Source organism: Anarhichas minor, unplaced genomic scaffold (assembly GCF_050575085.1).
Source record: "Anarhichas minor isolate MPS153535 unplaced genomic scaffold, ASM5057508v1 ptg000021l, whole genome shotgun sequence".
Lineage (NCBI taxonomy): Eukaryota > Metazoa > Chordata > Actinopteri > Perciformes > Anarhichadidae > Anarhichas > Anarhichas minor.
Window position 1 is genome coordinate 5,448,774 of NW_027466467.1, and position 22,643 is coordinate 5,471,416.

At 46.3% G+C, this 22,643-nt stretch overlaps 1 protein-coding gene across 1 annotated transcript in view; it reads left to right on the forward strand.

The window, feature by feature from the left end:
• Window positions 1-22,643, forward strand: part of foxp1b (forkhead box P1b) — a 149,327-nt gene that overhangs the window by 58,978 nt on the left and 67,706 nt on the right. The window contains 1 exon segment of the mRNA XM_076095763.1: window positions 6,881-7,041. Coding sequence (XP_075951878.1) covers window positions 6,895-7,041 — 147 coding nt within the window. The 5' untranslated portion in view covers window positions 6,881-6,894.

The following is a 22,643-nucleotide window of genomic DNA, read 5'->3' on the forward strand; positions in this document are numbered from 1 at the left end:
TTATTATTATTGTATGTATACAAGTAGTCTTTCTTGAGCAGCAATGCAATAAGTTGTCAAATGCTCCGGGTGAATTTTAGTTCCCGTTGAAAGGATTAATAAAGTTTTCCTTCTTGGTTCGGACCGAGGAGCCTCTGTGTACGCACACCGTGATTGGTCGATTCCTTTATTCCCTGTGAGAAAGCTCAGAAAAATCCCATTTTGCCGCGTGATATTCACGTTCAGTGTGAAAGTACTCATGACGAAAACAGTTGGAAAAATATATATTGACGTGCAAATTAATCGCACAGGAAACCCCCCAAAAAACAGTCTGTAAAAGCTTGAAAGGTTAATCTGCGAGTAACTCTGAACAAAAGAGGCGGGAGCCCTCCACCTGTGGTGCGTTTGTGTCCGAAGACCAACATCTAACAGTGCTATGAGTCATTTACATAACAGGGGATAGGCCACACCCCCCAGTTTCCTTCAGTCACATCGCACGGCACCGAGAGAGGAATCCTAATGAATGCACCACACTCAGTCAGTGTCAGTGTGCACTGCAGCGAGTTGACGGCACCTCTAATAATATTGTCCTCTCTTCGCGTAGGTGCGCAGTATTAATTAGACGAGTTCGTTAAGGCCAACCTTGGTTTTCCCAGGAAAATGTGTCTGACACATTCCCTCTCAGCGAGTTCGCATCCCCCCCCCCCCCCCCCAGAAACCCCCGGGGGAACAGCCCTTACATGAATTCTAGTAAAAGATGATTAAAAATATATGACACACTTTAAGTAATGTTAAAACAATAAGTGCTTTTGCAGATCCCATAGGAAGCCCATAGATTGGAGTTGTGTTTTTTCCTCTTCGGGCCTGCATGTTTGACAGGTCTAATTGGTGAGATGAGCTTGAGGGAAGCAACGCCTGCTGTTTCTTTTTTTATTTTTTTTCCTGCACTGCATCGAGTGGTCAGAAAAAGACTGCCCCTCGTCTCCTGGTGTCTGTCCTCTCGCTGCAGAGTTAATGGGCACGAGAGCCACATGCGAGCGAGATTTATCAAAGTCGAATGAAGGAGAAGTCGCTGAGAAAATGTGTGGCGAGGCGCTCCTAAAAGAGGCTCCACATCCCGGAATTACTATTCCGTTCATGTGCAACCGGATTTAAACTCATTAGACTTCTCTATTTACTTGGTCTCTATCGGCCCCCGAGTTGCACTAAAAATACCGCGGCCTGCCTTACTTTGGCACATTCCGTCATTGTCTGAGCGCAGCGGGCCTTTTTCTTTTTTTTCACACCGAGGTGTTTCTCGCTCGGAGACAAACTGGTTTGTGTATTTTTTTCCGGAATTATGGATCTTCTCAGCTTCGCCACCGGAGTCTGCCTCCTCGTACCCTCTTCTTATTGTTAATTTATCTGAGCTTGTGGCGTGGTAATAGGTTGGTATTCATGAATCATAACACTCACCACTTGCTCGGATGCCGAGCCCCCTGTTCCTCTACTGGCGGTGCAGTAATGAGGTTCGGGTCTAGATGTCACGCTCGAGGATCCCATCACGGTCGTCCCGACGTGTCATAAATATGTGTTTGGAGCCCGTGCTCACATTTCATGCCCTCCTTATGAGTGGGTAGCTGTGTTTTGGGGACTAAATGGAATCAGTAGGGGGGGGGGGGGGGGGGAGTGGAGAGAAAACTTAGGGGAGCTTCACTGGATGCAGATCCACAGATGGCAAGTTGTTGTATTCATGAAAAATTCATGGTCAAGGTGACGCGCAGCTTTGAAAGTCTCCAACTACCTCCCTCGTCTTTCACACTACAGATTTTTTGGACAATGACGTGTTTGACGTAACAGCTGGAGCAACTCGTGTTCCGTTGAAGTCGCACATAAATCAAGTAATCGAAGCCACGCGCTTTGATTTATGATGGATAACATCTATGTCCGTTCAATTCCTCCCAAGCCCCTCTCTCTTTTGTTTGTTGTTTGTTGTTGTTTTTTTCCCCGATGTTGCTCTCGGAGCACCTCAGACATCCTTTTGTTATTTCCACAAAGCCGGCAGCTGAATAATTGAACAAGGTAAATGTTTAACATGTTTTTTTTACAAGTTCCTCGCTGCGCTTGTTGTGAGGAGCCGCTGTTTGTTGGGTCTGGAAGGGAAACACTCGGACAAACAGGGGAGGGGGGGGGGGGGACCGGCCATGTCGGCCGTTTTTTGTCCTCGGTCTCGCCGGCAGCTGCAACACGCCAGCTTTAGCGCGTCTTCAGAATGTCAGAAGAATGACTTTTTTGTTTATCTTGACTGCTGCCTCTCTGTTTATTCTAGCCCCGAGCTGCATCTGCATCGACCTTGATTCCCTAAAGCCCCCCCCCCCATCCCCTCCCACAACCTGTTTACACTGGGCCTGCTCCGAGTGTCACCTAGGAAATCGGCTGATCATTCCACCTGGTTAATGTTAAACGGCTCCTGCGAGGAGGCGTGTTTGTTCATAAACACAAACCCCGCCGCTGCCCCTGTTTACTGTAGCCATGGCAGCAATCACTTATCAAACAAACAAGCCGCGTTGTTTGCCGGCGCGAGTGGTCCGCTCTACCCGCCGCACAAGGTCTGGGAAGAACCTGGAAGAACGCAGCCGCTGGTGCAAAGATGTGGGCTTTAACGGTGGAGGCGGCTGTGTGTGTGTGTGTGTGTGTGTGTGTGTGTGTGTGTGTGTGTGTGTGTGTGTGTGTGTGTGTGTGTGTGTGTGTGTGTGTGTGTGTGTGTGTGTGTGTGTGTGTGTGTGTGTGTGTGTGTGTGTGTGTGTGTGTGTGTGTGTGTGTGTGTGTGTGTGTGTGTGTCTGCGCTCTCGTACCATATTGTCACAGAAGTCTGGAGATATGCTCTGCTTATCTGTGACTTGGTTGAAGTGGCTGACAAGATTACATGCTTGTTTGGTCTGACTGTGAAGTCTCCTTTGGCAGAATGTCATCCCCGCCGTTCGCTCCTCTCAGCAGAGAGCGGACTGAGAGTTGTCGTCGAGTCCCGATTGAGTCTTTTTTGCGACGGAGGCGGTCCTGTTTGGCAGAAGGCCTCTCTCGTTTAGCAGACGATACGTGGAAGGACTGGAGGAGCAGAGTTATGGGAAAGCTTATTGGGATTTCGGCCCGTTTCTACGTCTGTCGGAGTAGTTTGTTGTCAGGGAAAAGGGCCGTGGTGATGGATTATTTAACAGCTCGTGTTGGTCTTTTGACTCTTCCCTCGCAACAGGAGCCAAAATACAGCAGAACACAAGACTCTTTAAGAAAACCTTGAGAAGGGTTCTGTGTTTTTCTTCTTCTTTTGCACCATCGGTACACACCGGTGTGCTGTCTAGTCTAGCGACCAGGGCCAGAACCTAAACAGCTCTTAAGTTGAACCTCTTCCCATTGTCTCATCCTCGCCGCGTCTTTATCTGCCGCCCGGGACAATGTTGTGCTTTTGTTGTGCGCTCGTGTAAACACGGGCTGTGTGAGAACCCGGCGAATCGGAGCAGGTGGCCGCCGAGGCTTTACTGTCATGAGCGTTAAAGAAAAACAGAACACGGCGGAGGGTCAGAGCACAGCTGCGCGGGGCCGACCCTACCTTGAATCCACTGCTGACTTGTGTGAGCTGTTGGATTCCAGGCAAGCATGACAGGGGGGGTGCAGGCATTAGGTTTCTGTTGGGGGGGGGGGGGGTAGGAGGCGAGGCCGGGCTGATGAGCTCTGGCCGCCGGCTGTTGTTAACCTTCAACCTGTCTGGTCAGGTGGGAGACACATGTGACTCTTGTTTGTACTGTACTCCCCACAAAACAGACTGTAAACAAACAGAAACTCTGACCTTTTTTTTTTCTTCTTCAGTGTTTGTTCCAAACATTTGTTTGTTTTGTTTTGCAAGCAACTCCCCCCCCCCCCCCTCCAAAAAGGAAAAAGAACAGACAGGCATCTAACAACCAACATTTTTGTTGTTGCAAAGAACCTTTGTTGCCGTGCTTTCATCTCCTGGAAATTCCATCATTTCGATTATTTTCAAAACTATTTCAACAACTCAGAAAAAAAAGCTCTTCTCACGTCTCCTTTTCGTGTTGAAATGTTTGCGTTTGGAGCACGAACGCATACGCTTGTAACCCCGTTACTCTTAGCGGGACACTTGACCCATAATTACGGCTGAATCTGTACTCGTTGAACGGATGGAAAACTCTTGGAGCTTTTTTGAGTCATCGCAGACGAGGCGATCCCCCTGAGCAAAGGGAAAATAAATAGATAGATAAACATGCGCGGGGGCCCGAGTCACGTGGCCCAGTTGCCCGGGCCCCAGCTGATGACGGCGTGTCCCCGCCTCACTTCCTCACAGATTAACATTGTTATCAGCACAACTCTCTAATAAGGCGCTTTCCTATCTTCTTGATATTTATGATGGATAATGCCCATTTTCCATTTATTTATTTTTTTGTCCGCTCGCGATATTGCAGCTTTGAATTATTCTGTGGTTGAAATTAATGAGAAAGTAGATTTATGGGTTTCATTTGTTTGTCAATTCGAAAATTAATTGGGTGTTAATTTTAGCCATCCCCTCATCAGTGCCGGTTCCAAGCATGCGCGCATTACTTTGCATTCATTGTGGCCTTTTCCCTCCTTTATTGTGGGTCACTAGTTTTGCATACATTAAAATAGCCCCGCGGCTCATTCTCCTGATTACTTTCGGAGATGCCATGCATTTGGAAATTTACGCCGCTCCGTTATAATTATGAAAATTCAGCATGGAATGACAGTGCATGTATAATAGCCATTACTCCTCCCCCCCCCCCCCCCCCCCTTCCCTTTTATGTAGCTTTGAAAAAAAAAAAAAAGCAAGAAAGCAGGCCCTTCTTTTATTTCTCTGCATGTGGAGAAAAAACAAAACTGCATTTTATTTGAAAAATAAGTGGCGGTGAATAACGTCAGCCCATGCTTTTATTTCAAATGGCATTTAATTTCGCCCCGAGATTCTAATTGGTGAAGGGGGGGCCGGTGCGAGCAGAGGCCTGTAGATGGAGTCGTGGCTGGCTGCGTCCCATCCCGCAGTATTCCTCTTGCTCACTCCTTGTTTAGAAAATCCCATTATGGAGGGAGGCCGCGCCAGACTGGAGGGGTGAGCCGGGTCAACATCTGTCTGGAGGGAGAGAGAGGGGAGGAGGGAGGGAGGGTGGGGTGGGTGGCTCCAGCCCCGGCCCAGAGAACGTGGGGCCTGTAGTGCCGGGCCCAAAGCCGCTCAGACAGGCCCCTGAGTGCGGGGGCGTCGTGACACACAACTGAACCGGCACAGTGTCGGATGACTCACTCGGATACGCTTCTTGAGAGGGGGGGGGGTGGGGAGAGACGTAAACCATAGTGGACTCTGGGTTCTGGTTCTGGTTCAGCTCACCGAAGTCCACAACCGCTACGGATGATACCGAGCTGGGAGACTGTCCCAGAACTATGATTACAGAGCTGTTTATTTTTTTATAATAATGCCATGGCTAGATTATTATCTCACATATGCTCTGTAAATATTCTTCTGTGACAAGTTGTCAGCCTCAATTTCCTATCTGTCAGCCTGAGTGTGTGTCCCCACGGTGTCTGTCGCGTGTGTGTCTGCATCTTGTTTGGATCTGGACCTCTGGAGACACTGGTGCCCGGGTAGTTGAGCCCATATTAACCGGCGACGGCCCCTCCTATTACACGCCTTAAACGCAACACCATAAATCTGCGTTTAGTTCCATTTTCACCTTCTTTCATGATGAGGCCCGGTGTTTTAAAGGCATTTATTCTGCTTCATATAAATAATTAATCAGCCAAGTTAATTCGCTTCTGCCCGACTTGGTCAGCTTCATTAACCGCCCCGGAATTGGGAGGCTAGACGCCGAGGCCTGCGACCAACTCACAATAGCTGTAAATCATTCCACTGATTTGAGGAATACGGGCACACACACACACACACACACACACACACACAAAATATGCTCCAGCGTCACTGGCACTCATCCCAAGAGAGACAGAGGGGGGGGGGGGGGGCATCATGTCTGTCTGGCTTTTGTGTATCCAAAAGCAGAACAGAGGTTGTAAAATGTGAGCCGTGTATTCACATCCCGTGAAATCACATGAAACGAGTACACTGCCTGTATTTGTATGTTGTTCCTTTGAGTTATATTAAGTTATGAAAGACAATATTTTTGTACCCACCAACTCCAGGGGGGTTTATTTATGTTCAGTATTTTGGTGTTAATTGAGCGCCCCTGAAGGATTTGACTGTTTTCGCTCGGCCTCGAATCGGAGGTTTCTCATGGAGATCCTCTGGCAGGCCTCACACAGTCGCCCTGTTTCCCATTAAAAAGCCATTCTGCCGTGGTTCTTCTGGGAGCCATGCGAGTAAATATATCCATTTCCATAGAAAGTGTTTTGTTTTGGAGGCTCAGTGTTTTCTTGGGCTCCTCTGCTCTCACTCAACGCAGGTTGGGTTCCTCTCCCGATGCGCGCCGGACCCCCAGAAACCCCCCCACCACCCCCTCCACCGCACCCCTGCATGCGCCCCATAACGAAGAACACAAACAAAAACTCGAGTATCGCTCCCTCTCTCCTCCAGCCCAGTGTGGACTTGTCATCTGCAAAGGATCTGCGCCGGGAAAAGGCCAAAACAAAGGAGCGGTTCATTATTCTGCGGAGCAGCGGTCTGCGAGAGCGTGTGCATGTGCGTTTGCCTCGCTGCGAATGCCACAAGCAAACAAACAAGAAAACGGGGGGGGGAAAAAAGCACACGGACCGACAGGGAAACCTGCAATAAAAGTGAAATCGTGTGGGAAGGATGTGACAGATGTTTATAGTTTTGGCCTCGGAGTTGAAACGCGACCTCATCGCCCGCGTGTTTTAACAGCTGCTTCTCCTTGTCCCTGTTTTTCGCTCTCAGGTTTTTTTTAAGTCATGATGCAAGAATCTGGGACGGAGGCGACGAGCAACGGACCGGCCATCCACAACGGAGCCTCCGGGCCCAGGGAGGGGCGACCCAACAGCGCCACGCCGTCGGTGGAGGTGACCGCCGCTGACCTCCTGCAGTTCCAGCAGCACCAGGTAGGCCAGTCCGACCCTTTCGCACCTGTCTCCGCTTTATTAAGCCACGTCAACAGCAGGCTTCTCCTCCCCTCTTAAAGTGCCACTTAATATTTAATTCCACCTCAATGTACATCTAGTACATAAACACATTATTATTATTATTTATGTATATTGAGGCCCTTTCTGAATATTTAAAGGAGGGGAAGTGCTCTCTCTGTGTGTGTGTGTGTGTGTGTGTGTGTGTGTGTGTGTGTGTGTGTGTGTGTGTGTGTGTGATTGTGTTTGGGGTTTGGAACGTGTTTATTGTAGCATGCAGCATCTGCATTCTGGTGAAATATTTATCGCGGCGTTCTGACACATTTTAAGCACGTAGGTGCCGCGGGATTTCGAGGACAGTTAAGAAACCGCGACATCCAATAGGATGACGGCGTTCTCCCCCGGCTCGCTTGTAAACACACCTCGCGACGCGCGGCTAATGCCGCACTCTTGCCGCTTTGGAAGCCCGGAAAAAACATTTTTCCGCCACCTCAGACGTGAGGCAAACGGACAAGCTCTTTCTGTCGGTGTCAGCGTTATGCGTGGCGCGCGACAGCGTGTTTAAGGAAACAACATTGAAAAGATCAGCGTGTCTTGTGCTATCTCGGTCTATCCGACAGGACGGGCCGGGGCCGTTGTCAGGAGCCGTTTGGCGACGATGCACGGGCTCCGCGCGGCCGCCGTCTGCTGTCACAGCACATCCATCAGCGTCTGCACGGGGAGGGACAACCAACGCTGCAGCGCGGAGCGCCGGAGAGACACGGCACTGTAACATATAGAGGCGAGGGCGATAATTCGCCATTATCAGTCACCATCTCTCAGCAGAATTGTCATGACAATCGGGGACGATGGGATATTGTGACGCTCGGGATGCTCGGCTCTGTTGTCGGAACTGATGATAACCAGCCGGTTCGTTCATATCTCATTCCAGAGTACGACGCATTCCTCACAAACAGCTCAGCGTTGTGACATCTCACTTGATGTGATACGCGGGTCAACGCAGCGATAATCGCTTGTGCACATGCGGTACGTTTTATCATAAGGCAAAATCATTAATTTTCAAGTGTATCACTTGAATAGTAAGTAACATGACCTCATAAGTGATTACTTTTACATTGTGATTAGTCATATGTTTTAATTATTTCCCCCTCTTTACCCGGGCTTTTTCTTTCATTGTAGACTAGAGAGATGTACGAGGGGCAAACATGCAGCGCAGGCCAAGATGCCGTCATCTCAGAAGTACGTGCTGAGCGCCTCCGTTAATCACGTTTTGTTCTGGGTATTAAGCGGGACAGTGTCGGAGGGAAGAAGCCCGGTCAGTGATTAGAAGGCGTTTTTGTCAGCGCGCTCCTCGCTCTCAGTGCTTTAGTTCTTCGGGCCTTACCAGACTCCCACCTCCCACTCGTCTTTTATTCTCTTTCCAGCTCAAAATGAGCATGTCGTCGGGGAGAAAATCACAGCCATACTGAATTCATTACCGCAGTACTCACACAAAACCATGGATAAGATTTCAATAACTGCCGGGCCACAGTTGAGTAAACAGTTGCGCTGAAACTTAATTCCTGTTGACTTTTCCCTTCGCGCTTCAGCCAGGGGCACATTCTGATTCGCTCCACGAGGACAACCGGGTTACAACTGTTTGATGAATTGACACAGGGGGGAGAGAGAGACACAGAGACAGAGGGGGAGAGAGAAGAGTGTCATGGATGTGCACTTGACACCAAGAAGGGATGGAAATAAAGCCCCCCCCCCCCCCCTCTGCCAGACTCGAGCCAGCCGTGGCCCCTGTTTGCTAGTCATCCAGAAAGAGCTATTACTCTGCAGGACCTGCCCTGGCATTTAATAGGAAGGCGAGACGAGCAGCTCTCTCCTTCCCCAATACAGTCGCATTTTTCTGCCCTCCGCTCTCTGCCGCGGTAAATAGCGAGCGCTATTTTTTTGCTTCACGCCTTTTTGAACAAATCCAGCGGTTAATTTCCGTGGCCCGCGGTTGGAGCTGAAACAGAAGGGAGGCGTATTAATTGTTGCGTGTGATAAATGGCACACGGATGGGGACGGAGGAGAGAGACGTCTCACTCACGGCTCCCCGGCGCTGAGCTCTGATAGGCTACTTACCAGGGGTAGTGTTACTGGGAAAAGGCAGGCAGTCTTTTTATTCTCCCATTAGACTAACCCGGGATTTTCACTCATGCACCATGAACCATGTTAATTGTCCTCGGGGCATTACGATCTCCGCTCAATTACTTGATAACTTTTTTACTTTTGTGGCATTTCACAGTCTGTCTTTTAAGTTTTTTTATTTGCAGCTCGCACTAATACGCTTCTAACTGACACACCGAAGTTTTTTTGCTGCATTCTTTGTTCTCCACAACATCCAAGATGCTATTACCCCCCGCCCCCCCCCCCCCCCCCGCCCCCACCCTTTAGGTGATGCAGAAATCAATCTAAAAATCTTCCCCCGACTCAAAGCGCAAATGTGCGAGAGTCCCCTGAGTGAGCGGGCAACAACAAACCTGGCAGTGGCATATCATTTATTCTTATTAGGGAACATAACTATAAAAGACAGTCCTCATTAATAAAGATGGGGGATGAAATAATTGTAATCTGTTTGATCATCTTGATCCTGACAGGGGAATTCATCTTGTGGACTAGTCAGATTTGGGGGAAGTGGACCATAAGCTTGATTTAAGCATCTCTATTAGTAAATCAAATTAGTAAATCAATTATTGTTTGTTCAGAAGGGAGGATGAGAAGAAGGTCTCTCTTCTTTCCTCTGCTGTGGACGCGACGCACATTTCACTTTTTGAGGAACTCAAAGTGATATCGGTTGTGTCGTAACCGGTTAGTTCCTTATAAACCTTTTGTTGTGCGTCCTGTAGTTTTCTTCTTTTTCTCCAGCCTGCGCTCAGTTGTCTGCAGCTGCTTGTGTATAATATATGAGCATCTCCCTTTTTTAGATGCATGAATATAGCATCTTTTTTTCATAACATATGTGTTGTTTTCTTTTGCCCCAGAACCCGAGTGTGTTTATTCTCTCTGTGTGTGTTTTTTGTAGAAGTTGTGGTTTTAACGTTATCCTCATGAGGAAGTGAAGATACTGCAGGAGAGCAAACACAACACAAACAACAGCATGAAAGAGGGGTGTTTGTGCAACAACCTGTTTTGTGATTGAAATGATTTTGCAACAGGAAGCTGTGTTGCTGTGGCAGTCGCACAAACACACGGTGACAACAACGACGTGGGGGGGTGGGGGGGGGGGGACTCTGCGTTCACTTTGCAGCTGCTGTCTTCAGCAACCTCTCGACACGCATTCCTCCTGTGAGATATTCGGTCAATTTCTGCAAAGCATTCATAACATCTCACACGTTTAACCGTGCAATACATTCCTTCACTTGATATTTGGTTCAACTGATGCAACCGAGCATAAAATATTAATTTCCTGTCTTTTAGAAGAGCCCTTTTAATCAAGCTGGAGAGATTTCTAAAACACCCGGCTGCCTCTTCCTCTCAGCGATGCTGTGCAGATCAACCCAACGGCATCTCAACAGAATAAGAAACAAAACAGGGGGATGAATAATCTTCTTTTATTGCACACACATCCATAAAGTCTTGCTTTGTCCATCAAGCGCCTTTTTAAATCTTTGTTACGTATCGCAAGATAAGGCCAGCCAATTATGTCTCCACTGTTCCTCCTCCTCTCTGCCCGCGTGGTAGAGGTGTCCGTCGCGTTGCGTGTTGCAGAGAGGAGAGAGTGACACGCAGAACGGTGGCCACAGAAAGAGCTGAGCGGGCGCAGGTTTCCTGTTTGCATAATGCAGGACTTACACGGCCCCTCGTGGAGGCTTGAGAAGGTGGAAATGCACGTCTTTGCCACCGTCGCCGAGCTCGGCTTCGGGGGGGCGGGGGTGCTCTATGACGAGAGCTAGGGACACCCAGAGACACACACGCAGGTGTGCAGTACACATATAAACACATGCGTGGCTCGGACATAAATGGAGGCCCAGAGGCGCAGGGCCCGCTTGTTTATGGCGTCCAGTACCACGTTACGGGCTGATGGTCAGACTGAAGGAGGGGGGGGTGTAACAGTGAATATTTGACACGTGTAATAACTCCATCTTTGATCCGGGTGCTTCATGACTGATATCGGTGCGTTATCCGTTTTTGAACGTGCGCTCGCCGTCTAACCCACTCGCGCGTATGCAGGTCGTGCAAGCGTGCGTCCGCAGAGTGTCCGAGTCCCCCCCGCGCTCTCCCTGCGCACACGCTCCTCCGTCTCTCCCAGCTCTCAGGTATCTTCATGTATACTGTTCATATTGTCACAGGAGGCCCAGCACCGGCTCCAACTTATTGGAAAATCTGGCGGAGAGGATAACATCAGTGTTATGACACTGCATATTGCCCTAAATTGCTTTATTGGTAAAATGATAGTGCTCGTCCAATTTGAATAATTTTATGGAATCCCTCACTGAACAGTTTAATTATGTTATCACACAACTGGCAACATCTGTCTTTATACCACAGCACATGACAGTTTTATTACAGGCTGAATTTCTTTGCTGGTTCTGGCAATTGATGTGTGATCTGATTAATAATCACACAGATGGAGGTGAAAATTGAACACTGCTATGTCGGGGGGGGGGGATAATTATTAAAGGGGGAAAAAAAAACAACGCCTGTGTCACTGGAAATATCACGACTGTTTTCACTCCGGCTTAAGCTCCTCTTGAATCATATTGCTTTTTAAACACAGCTCCGTACATTTCATTTTTATCAGAGAAAGAAATCTGTTGAGTCTCGGTACAACTCTCTGAATCCTTTTGTCACCCCGGTTTTGTTAGCGAGGTTTTGGGAGGTAAACCACCCAGCACCTCTCCTTTGTCTTGTGGATGCCTTCCAAGACAGCCAGCGCATGAACTCATCCGTTTTGTTGAGTCTACCTCCAGCCGCCGCTCTCCGACCGGGAAGAGAGATGAAGCGCGGGGTCGCATGTGTGCCAAAGCCATAGTTTAAAATAGTTGACTGTTGCTCGGGTCGACATCCTGTTTACACACCCTGCTTATGTGGGCAGCAGGAGGGGGATCGCAGGAGCTCGCCTCACGTCTCTTTCCAGCGAGAAAGAAAAGGAAGCGGAGAGCGTTTTAACATGCGTCTGAGTAATGTGATTGTTATACTTTCTACAGTAACGTGATAGCCACCACCCAGGATTAGGAACACAGGTTCTCCTTTATAGTTTGGTGAAAACATTGCCACAGATTTAGCATTGCACTTCTATAACATTGTCAGATGTTTCTGTTCTATATATTCTTCTTCCTTGTCAAAACCTGGCGCCTACATTACCCACGATGCAATGCAACTGCAGACAGTTCCAATCGGAGATTCGAGTGTGTTATGCTAGGAGCTGCTAATGTTTTTTTCTTTTTATTTTCAAAACTTAGTAGTTTTCATGCCTCAATGGACGCTGACTCAAATGACGTCACTCGAGGCAGTTCATCAGACTTCACACGGCTCTCTCTGGAGCCCCGACAGGTTTTACACACAATCGCCTTTGATTAACACAACGCACACGTAACATTGTTCACGCCATCAAAGATGGACTTTGTTAGATTTGCTCTTCTGTTCGAAGAATCGTTCGAATCGTTCCACTTAGTTTCCAACAGCTGAGCTGGCGCTCCAATCACTCCACAGGTTCTTCTCATTTGAATTACATGAATTCTGCTATATTCTAATTAGTTATGAAAACAAACTGATTACACACATAAGGATTAACCTGAATTCTAAAACATGAAAGAAGCAAGTAAACCGGTTTCCTATATCTAGTTAAGCCAGTACGACAATGGTCACACCATGGAAAATAAATGTGTCGTTTGTGATGATTTCAGTCAACTCCGAAACACCAAAAGTAAAAGTAAACTCCCAAATATCTTCCCAACTCTCTGATTTTGGTTGGCAATCAATACAATGATAATAAGGAGAGGGTCCGACACAGGCTGGTTGTTCCACAGAGTTCAGCTGGTTAACCCAAGAGATGAATTTCTAATCATTTGGAGTGTCAATCAGGTTGTAGTGTGCATATTTGCATGCCAAAGATGGACAGCTAAACAATAGGCAATTTGTAGAAAGTTCAATCATAAGCACACAGTGATTTAAAAAAAAGCCTGTGCTCACAGTCTACAGTCCGCTGACTCTGCCATCAAGCGCCAGCTAAACAAACAAACAAGCCTGTAAAGGCACCAGCATCACATCACCGAGCAGATTCCTTATATAACATAGTAGCTTTAAAGCAACATTGGAAATATGTCGGTGCCGGCTAAGAAACATAGTTGGTGGAAGGGGACAAATCTGATTGCTGACCAGTTGGGTGAAAACTGAGGTTTACATCTGAGGACAGTCGCTGAGAAACTCGGGCAATAAAACGATCTCGAAAAGTTTCCATGATACAAACGGTGATACATTTATGAGATTTATTTCCCAGTTATTTTGCTGTTGTGGCTGTAAAACGGTCGATAAATAATTTTTGTCCATCACAACCCCGAGGAAATGACTCATTTCACTATCTGAATTTGATTCATTTGGTCCGATACCATTTGGTAATTCTAGAAAAGCCGTGCAGGTGAATTGTTTTATCCCCATTCAAGTTAGCTTAGGGTTAACCGGAAGCTAACCGGAAGTTAGCTCGCCCACCCGGCGGAAGTCTCCTTCTTCTTTGGGTTGGACAGACTAGACGCTGAACTAGCGTATTACTTCCCCCTAGTGTTAGTCATTGAAGATCCTTTTTAACTGTTATTACTACTTTTCATATAGTCAAATACTCTGCTGATAATCCAGTAATATCTTCATTTTAGTCCAGTTTTGGCGGAAGTCTGGTTCACATGCTCAAGAGTGCGCAGCAGTGAGATGGCCAATAAGAAGTGTCGTACATTTGTAATCAACCCTCAACAACCCTCTGGCTTCTTGAGGGTTCCATATGATGTTGGCCCCAATTCCTCCGTCTTTAAGGTCTGATACAGCGGAGAATGTGTGGATGAGGAAACCTCTCAAAGACGTGTGTGCACGTATACAAAAACGCCCTCCCGTGTAAATGATGCAAGCGCATGCGGGTATCATTAGGGAACACTGAAGTGGCTCTCATTGTGTGTGGCGCCCCGGATGGTCTTTGATGGCTCTAGAGTGGGCAACTCTAAACTTTGAGCAGGTGTCTGAGGCAGCTGGCTGGAGGCAGACAGGGAAACACGTCCGCGTCAGTTCAGTATTAAGTGGCTTAGAGAGAGGCCTCGCCTAGCAGGAGGACTAATGCATCCTCAATGTTTTATTTAAAGTAGTGCCAACAACTGCCTCTGAACGCGCCACATCAAGACGCACACACACACACACAAACAAAACCCTCACACACAGAGTAATTTTGCGCTGTTTAGCTGAACAACTTGTGTGTTTAGTGTTGTAAATAAGTAACCGTTTTAACAGGGCCTCGGGAGACTGTGGTTGGGAAAGTACGCGCTCAGACATGACTGGCTTTAATAGCCATTGTCAAAACACTGTTCCAGCAAGAAAAGAAAAAAAGAAAGAGCTTTCTTCACCCGATTGGAATGTTTACACTCAGTTGAATAATAATGCCGTTTTGTGGAGAAGCTATTCTTTAAGGATAGCCAATCTGACCCAATTTATTAGGGATAGACTTAAGGATGCACGACTCCTCCTGGGAAAACATTCGAGCGCATGGCCTATTCATTTTTAATGAGAGCGCTACTTTAAAAAACTTCACAGAATTAATATGTATCAGTGAAGTCTTTCCTGTGCAGAAAACTTCAGGGTAATTAATATTCATAGGCTGTGCTTGTTAACACCCCCAATGCTAGTGCAATGTAGATCCAATTAACATAGAATGGACCCCAAGGATTCGGGCAGATAAGGGTTAAATGAGCTATTGAAATTGAAACCGGGACTGTCTCACTCTTAAAACACTTATTTGTTTCAATAAGCCGTAATCCTTGTTGCAGATTAAGGCATCTTTTTTGGAACGTTGTGTATGTGTATGCGCATGCAAAGCGTCGATGTGTGCGTGCGTGCGGCGCATGCGTCAATGTTTAGGTCAATGCGTGTGCACTTGCTTGTATACATGTATGCATTGAGGGGCATCACCTGCGCAGCCAGGCTAATGTGAAAGTCCTGTAGGGAGAGCCCGGCTTTTATATTTTATTCATAATCTCTTGACACAATGCGGGTAATAGACATCCGAGTTGGTTCTTGGCGTCAGCCTGCAGTTCCCGGGCCAGGCTGGGTGACGGGGGGGGGGGGGTTCCATGTGGAGCTAGGTGATGTGATGGTAGCAAAACGCCTGTTTCCCACCTGCTACCGTTTGTTAGCTCGCAGACTGCACATATTGCTCCCCAGTGCATCCTGAGACAACTGTGCCCCCCCCCCCCCCCCCCCCCACACACACACACACACACACACCATGCCTCAGCTCCAAGAGGACTCAGGCTTAAAGAGTAGATTTAAACAGGTGAGCTGATGAAACTGGGATACAGTGGCTTAAGATTTTTTATTTTTCCTCGCCTTTTACTTTATTTTTCACTGAAGTTAGTTCAGTTAACTGAAAATCCAGCCTGGTAAAAATGACGAGTTTAATAGTATAGTTGTATATATATTAATTAGTCGTAAACTGAAAACACAACGCAATCACAAAAGCACTGCTGGATGGTAGTGTGATAGTCGTAGATATAATTAGTCATTTGCAGCCTTTACTATTTAGAAACACATTGATGTTCTCGTACTGTCGGTCTGAATGAACCTGTATTCACCCTCTTTCTGAAACGCTAAGATTTAGCGCCTGTCTCTTTAAGCCCACCCTCTCGAAAAGCCAAGTCTCCTCTGATTGGTCAGTGTTTTTAGGTCTTCCACATCTGCGCAGTCGCCGTCTTCATAGTGTCACTGCAGCCGGGGACTCTCTCTCTCTGTGTGTGTGTGTGTGTGTGTGTGTGTGTGTGTGTGTGTGTGTGTGTGTGTGTGTGTGTGTGTGTGTGTGTGTGTGTGTGTGTGTGTGTGTGTGTGTGTGTGTGTGTGTGTGTGTGTGTGTGTGTGTGTGTCTGTGTGTGTCTGTGTGTGTGTGTGTGTCTCAACGACACAGAGTTTAGTGACACTTCTACTGACTAGTAGTTGTGACATCACAACCGTACCAAAGTCCCGATGGCTCGTTTAAAGACACAGTGTCTAAAAACTGTCTGTGAGCATTTTTTCCATGGATTGAGCATTTTCATACTTTATTAGTATTAATTAGCACCTACAGTAGACGCACTTTATTAACAAAGAAGACGTGGGAATCTCATATTCTACAATATGGGACCTTTTAAATAGATTTTTTTGATTAATCAATGAATAATTTGCATAGTTCAATCCCATTATTGATAGTGTTTCTTTGGTTTCACATATAGTTTGATATGTTTTTAAATGATGAACAGTATGTTTTTATAGCACATATCACAGAACCTCCTACATTGTGATACCACGGCCACCATTAAAATATCAAGATAGACACATAACTGTTTTGGGCAATGTCGCTCCAGGACTCAAGTTGAAAATAATATACTAATACAATTATTATTTGATATCGAATTCAACCAATGTCAAGGTAATGGCATTTCCGTCATCATAACAGCACCAGTGTGTATATACCTTTTCTGTGATACAGGGGAGAGAGAAAAAAATTGACAGCTCTGTTTTTTTAGTTTACACGGTGGAATATGACAAACGGCCGGTGCCGGTGATCAAATGAGCCTTCATTGAAGTAAATATGCGCGGACAGCCACACCATGTACAGGTCTCTCAGAGTAAATTTGATTGTTTGACATGTATTCACCCATCAAAGTATGTATCAGTGATTAATAACAACCCCCCCTGCGCGCTCAGCAGTGACATGGCCTCTATTTGAGAGAAAAATGGCACAGGTCGGCGTTCACCGGCGAATAGCTGTATACCATTTAGAGAATGATATGCCGTGATGGGATGTCTCGTCATAAATAACAGTGATGGCACCTCCGCGTCCCGTGAATGGCATGTGCCATAAATACTTCGCCGGGCCAGAGACAATGGTTCGTATAAATCCTCGTGCAACCTTTTTCTCCTACTAAAAAAAAAAAGGAGGAAAAAAAAAAGAAGATATATATTATTTAAATGGACAGTAAAAAAAAACAAATGTTTTCTCCCTCCTCAGTTGGAGAGAGACCTCCGGAGCAGGACAGCGTGTGCCGCTCCCTCGCTGTGGTCTCTGATGCGCTGTTGTTATTTGCTTGTTTACAATCTTTGACATGATGTAATGGGATGGCTGTGAAAGTACTAGCCAGTAAATGGCACAGAAAATAAGACAGTCCTTTATGCCTCCCCCCCCTCCTCTTTTCTCCTCTCCCCCCCTCCTTTTTATTTCCCTTGTTTTTTCTTCCTCCCTGCAAGCGGGGGAATATGTCCTACATTTGACTGAAGGAACATGAGCCTTGAATATAAGTAACTGTTTTTTTGCATTAGGTACTCCCTGGAGGTAGGGGGGAAATATCATGTCCCTGCGTGAAATGTGAATGTGAAATCTAGCAGAAAGAAATATTTATGACCATTTTTTGCTTGATTAGAGCTGGATGACATGCCTAAGGAGACAGCGAGTGGACAAAAGGCAGCAGTGCCGCTTCTGGGCAGATGTTAAAGAAAGAGTTGTTTAGGGAGGAGGCCATTCTGTCCGGGGGCTCTCTGAGTGCGCACGTGTGTGTGCGTGTGTGCGTGTGTGTCGGTATGGGGGGGGGGGGGGGGTCGAGTTCGAAGCATAATAGAAGGAAATTGAGTAAGTCCTACAGGAGTGCACTGGGAGGCAGATGGAGAGCACGCAAGATCCATCACTCGTCTCGTTCTCAGACACACAGAACACAAGTAATGTCTCTCAGATGGACGCTCATAAAACCGGGATACTGGTAACAATTTATCAACCGGTTTAGCCGAGCTGGGTTCTGTGCCAAGGCACAGTCAACTGTTTTTGGCTGGTTGCTGCTACCGCAGTGGTTTTCTGAATTTTACTTTGATTTGTGATTTTACTGCCCGAGGATAGAAAGAGACGAACGATCGGCAGTAATCAGAGCACGCTGCTGTACACCGTACGAGTGTTGAGTCTGCACACCGCACACAACAGGTAAAGTGTGTTCAGATGACCCGCAGGTGCTCTGAATCAATACAGAGGAAACTCTAATCTAGTTTACTTTTAGTTAATGATACTGGAATTTCGAGTTAATTTGGCCACATTAGCTTAGACTAGGCTACAGTATTAGCGCTTGATATGTTTGGCAAGTCACTGCTATCAGTTGTTTTTTCTTAACTAGTGCAGTGCCTGTTCGGGCCGATTGGGCCGTTCGACGGTGTAACAGTTAATAGGGTTCCCCTCTCAAGACGCCACACAGTGTGCACATAAAGCAACGCTATTAAATATTCCATTTTAGTCGGATTTGCAAAAATTCAGACTCGGTTATCCCGGCTTCTGTCGAATCAAATCTATCATTCGGATCCGCTACAAAGTTACCACTGCTGAAGATCAAATGAGTCTTTGTCACCTTTCCCATGGATAAATTAAACCTCACTTATATATATATATATATATATATATATATATATATATATATATATATATATATATATATATATATATATATATATATATATATATATATATATATATATATATATATATATATATATATATATATATATATATATATAAAGGTTACAGCTGCAATCATGCATTACGTTGACTTTTGTCTCATCAGTAAATAGTAATAATAATTGCTGTGTTGATTGATGGCAGTGCTTTTGTAGATCAGAATAAATGAAGAAAGGTAAAACATTTCCTATTTATATTATAAATATTTTGATCCACATGTGTGCGTGAGAATGTTATCGCCTGGTAAAACAGCTGTAGTGAAGGTACGGGACACAGAATTCAGACATCAGTATTTAAGCAGTTGTAATATTTTAGTCATCACTCTGCATAATACCTTATTGTATACGCGCCTTTCAAAAGCTGAAATTGCCACTTAGGAAACTTGATAGTGTGGAATACATCCCCCTGTCAACCATAAACTTAATGCCGTTTTGTCTGCACATTAGCATATTTTACACCCGGTACGTTGTATTAGCATAGATTGCATACAGTTATGGCGAGGGCCAAAACAAGGATTATTGAGAACCTACAGGGCCTATGCATGGATAATTGAGTCGTATGGATGGGAAACTGCACCTGGTCTGAGCAATTTAGTATTTGCAACTGTTGTCAGTGAATATGCATCCTATTAGGACACTATATGAAATTCGGGGAGCGTGGCAGCGCGTGAATGTGTCGTCTAACAGCATGTGCTCAGGGCCAACAGAGCGATATGTCCCTGCTGTCTGCACGTCCACGTCACTTAGGTGTAAAAGTTTCTATTGCTGTACGTCAGGCCGGGGAGATCTCCGCTATCATCGCCACTCACAACAGGCTTATTTATAAAGAGTTGTGTGATGGGACGAGCGCCAACATGTGAAAAATCAGTTAATTGCCGTATTGATGCAATTGTCTCCGTTGCAGCAGCAACCCATCTCGGGCAGCGGGTTGATCGTGTTTAGACGGTGACAGGCGGAGAAGCCGCAGCTCTTAGAGCCCTTTCCAATGGATCAGAGAAGTACAAAATTGAGAGTGTGATTCATTTTTCAATTTCTCTCTGCGGATATCTAATAATTGTGCCCATAGATGGCCAAGGGCTCTTATTAAACATTAACATGCAAAAAAAGGAGAGAAGTTAGAATCAGAAAGATGGTATTTTGGATTGAATAATGTAAAATATCTTTAGGGCAACAGGGAAAGAAGCACACTCGTCCAGGTTTATTCTTCAAATGTTTCCCACCACTCCTAATTACTGAGCTCTTATCTGCACACTCAACACTGTATTTATTTTTCCTTGTCGCGAAATGCTAATTTCTCCTAACCTTTTAATAACATATACATGCCAGTAATTTTTTAAAAGGAATCATTAGAGTTGTCAGTCGGTCTCTGCCAGGATTGTGTTTTTAATTGGAATGTAACTCCACCGGATGGACAAAGTTTTTATTTTTTAATTCAAGTTTTTATAATTAAGGTGAGGTCCGTCTCCAGCATACAAATGCTCGGCTCTTTGATCTGGTAGAGGGAGTGATGCGAGAGGCACGTGGTTCTTATTAAAACGCACCAGCGAGGCACTTTGCCTTTAAGAAGCCGGACTGTAGAGGAGCTTCCACCTTCGCCTCTCTCTCCCTCTCTCTCTCCCTCTCTCTCTCTCTCCCTCTCTCTGTCGTTCCCTGCTTCCCCCGGTGCTGTCTCCATCACTTTGCTCACTTCCACATAATATCATCTTCATCTCAGATTGCCGTGGCACAGGGGAACTGCATTTGCTGATCAGATTTGGCTTGGCTGATGCCTCCTCCCCAGAAGTACATAGGGGGGGGGGGGGGACGTGTGCGTAACGCTTGCCTGAGCCCAGCCACCGCTGGCTGATTGAGTGGTCCTGCCTGTCACAGGACAAGATAACCACATCAGTAAATACTCCTCAGCCACCACGCCGGCTCTACCGGGGGCAGCGCTGCACTCCGCACATGCGTCTCTGCAAATTCATTTTCAGCTCTCCTTTTGTGTCACGTCGTCGTCGTCCGAGAGGCCAAATTGTGATGCACGTTTAGTCCGTTCTCTTTTGAATCCATTTCTGTCGGAGCTCTCAAGGAGGCGAATAAAAGCGCGCTAACACACAGCCATATTGTACCGGCTCTCTGCCTCTCCAAGGGGAATTCTGACTCAAGTTACAGTTAGATTTTTCTTCTCAATTTGATGGGGTCTCTAGCCGATATCGCACCACCAGACTCCGGTTTCACAGTGTGATCTTTTTGATATCTCCCCCCCCCCCCCTTCAAAACGGCACCGGCATCGAAGACGGATTGAATTAGCGATTTGTGGTGTATTTATCTCGATCCGAGAGTAATTGCGTGCTCTCTGTCTTTGCACTCAAGCTCAATGAAAACAATAAATGGTGTCCTTATCTTCTGGAGTGAAATCAAGATAGGCGCAGGAGGCTGCGAGTTATTTGTGGTTGATTTGGGGGGGGAAGGAGGGACAGGAAATGGACACCCATCTCACATTACCTCTCGCCATACAGCAGGAGATGGAGGGAGGCAGAGGGAAGGTTTTTTAATCAGTAGGACGCTGTGCTTCTAATGTAAAAGTGTCAAAGATGTGCCTGAGCCCTGCAATGAGTGAAATCTGGTCAACTCCCGTGTTAAATTGAAAACGGGGCCGCTGGGATTTGGAGGTGAGGGGACGGGGACCCAGTGGTAGCAGCATTTTGGTCAATTATCGCAATTGCCTGTGCTCTGTTCTTCTCCCGAGGCCTCTCCGCGACTGTCTGGCTCACTGCACAACCAAGAACACATGCAGCAAAACAAGATGGTTTTTAATACCAGCACATGTTTCTGATATGGTTCATCGTAGAGTCAAAGGAATACTTCACCCACAAAATGACCCATCTGTATGTCAATTACTCACCCCGTGTTACCTTGAACTCTTAAAGAATACTTTGTTTTTCTCGATGCCACCTCAGTGAATAGAGGAACTAGAAAGGTGCGTTCGATAGAATGCAGATGTCCCCGTCTAAACACCATTGGGCCGCAAAACGCAATCCGTTCAAACTCAATAATAAGCAGCTATGTGTGCAGGCAGTCGGCTCGAAGTCATCGTCTATTACACTTCATGCAATCTTTGCCAAAAACTAAATGAAACCTGCAAAGCCCTCTGCCCGACAGATGCGTCGAGGCACAGCAGTGTGTGCACTGGTAGTTACGTTAGCTGCTAGCAGTTAGCCTAACACACCATCCAAAAACAGTAAAAGTGAGCCCCAGAGCAACGGGGGCCGGTTAAGACTTAGTAGTGAGCGAGGAGTTAGCAGGTGGTCAATGGCAGCAGAAAACAGGCAATAAAAGGTGTTTTGGGAAAGTCTGAGTCACAGCAAACACGAGAGGTCCTTGAGCATGCGGCTCTAACCGGGCACCCAAAATACAACGCAGACTGCTGCAGCAGAAAACAAGATTAGCTGTGGACAGATGCACAGGTGCACACGCACGCACGCACGTGACCGATCGCATGATCCTCTTGGCGGAGATTCAAAAAAAAGGAGAAAAGTATTGAAGTAAATGGCCGCCACATAAACAAGCAACAAGCAACACTACATCAAATCTGTTTACATACTCTCACGTAGCTCCTGCAGTGTAATCCAAGTCTTATTCGTTTATTTATTCTCACTACTTCCCAAAACACGTGTATCTTCCGCATAAACATATTTATTCGTGTGAGTCCGAGGTGAGACTTGGATTATACTGCACAAGTTGTGTGCGAGAAAAACTACGTTTTCCTCAAGAGTTCAAGGTAACACGAGTAATGAATATATATAAAATTCATTTTCTGGGGGAAGGAGTACTTTAAGTCCCTTAAATGTAACGTTTTGCCCACAGACATGTGCTTCGATTCCAGGTCTTTGCTCGCTCTACAAGTCATGAATGAAAAA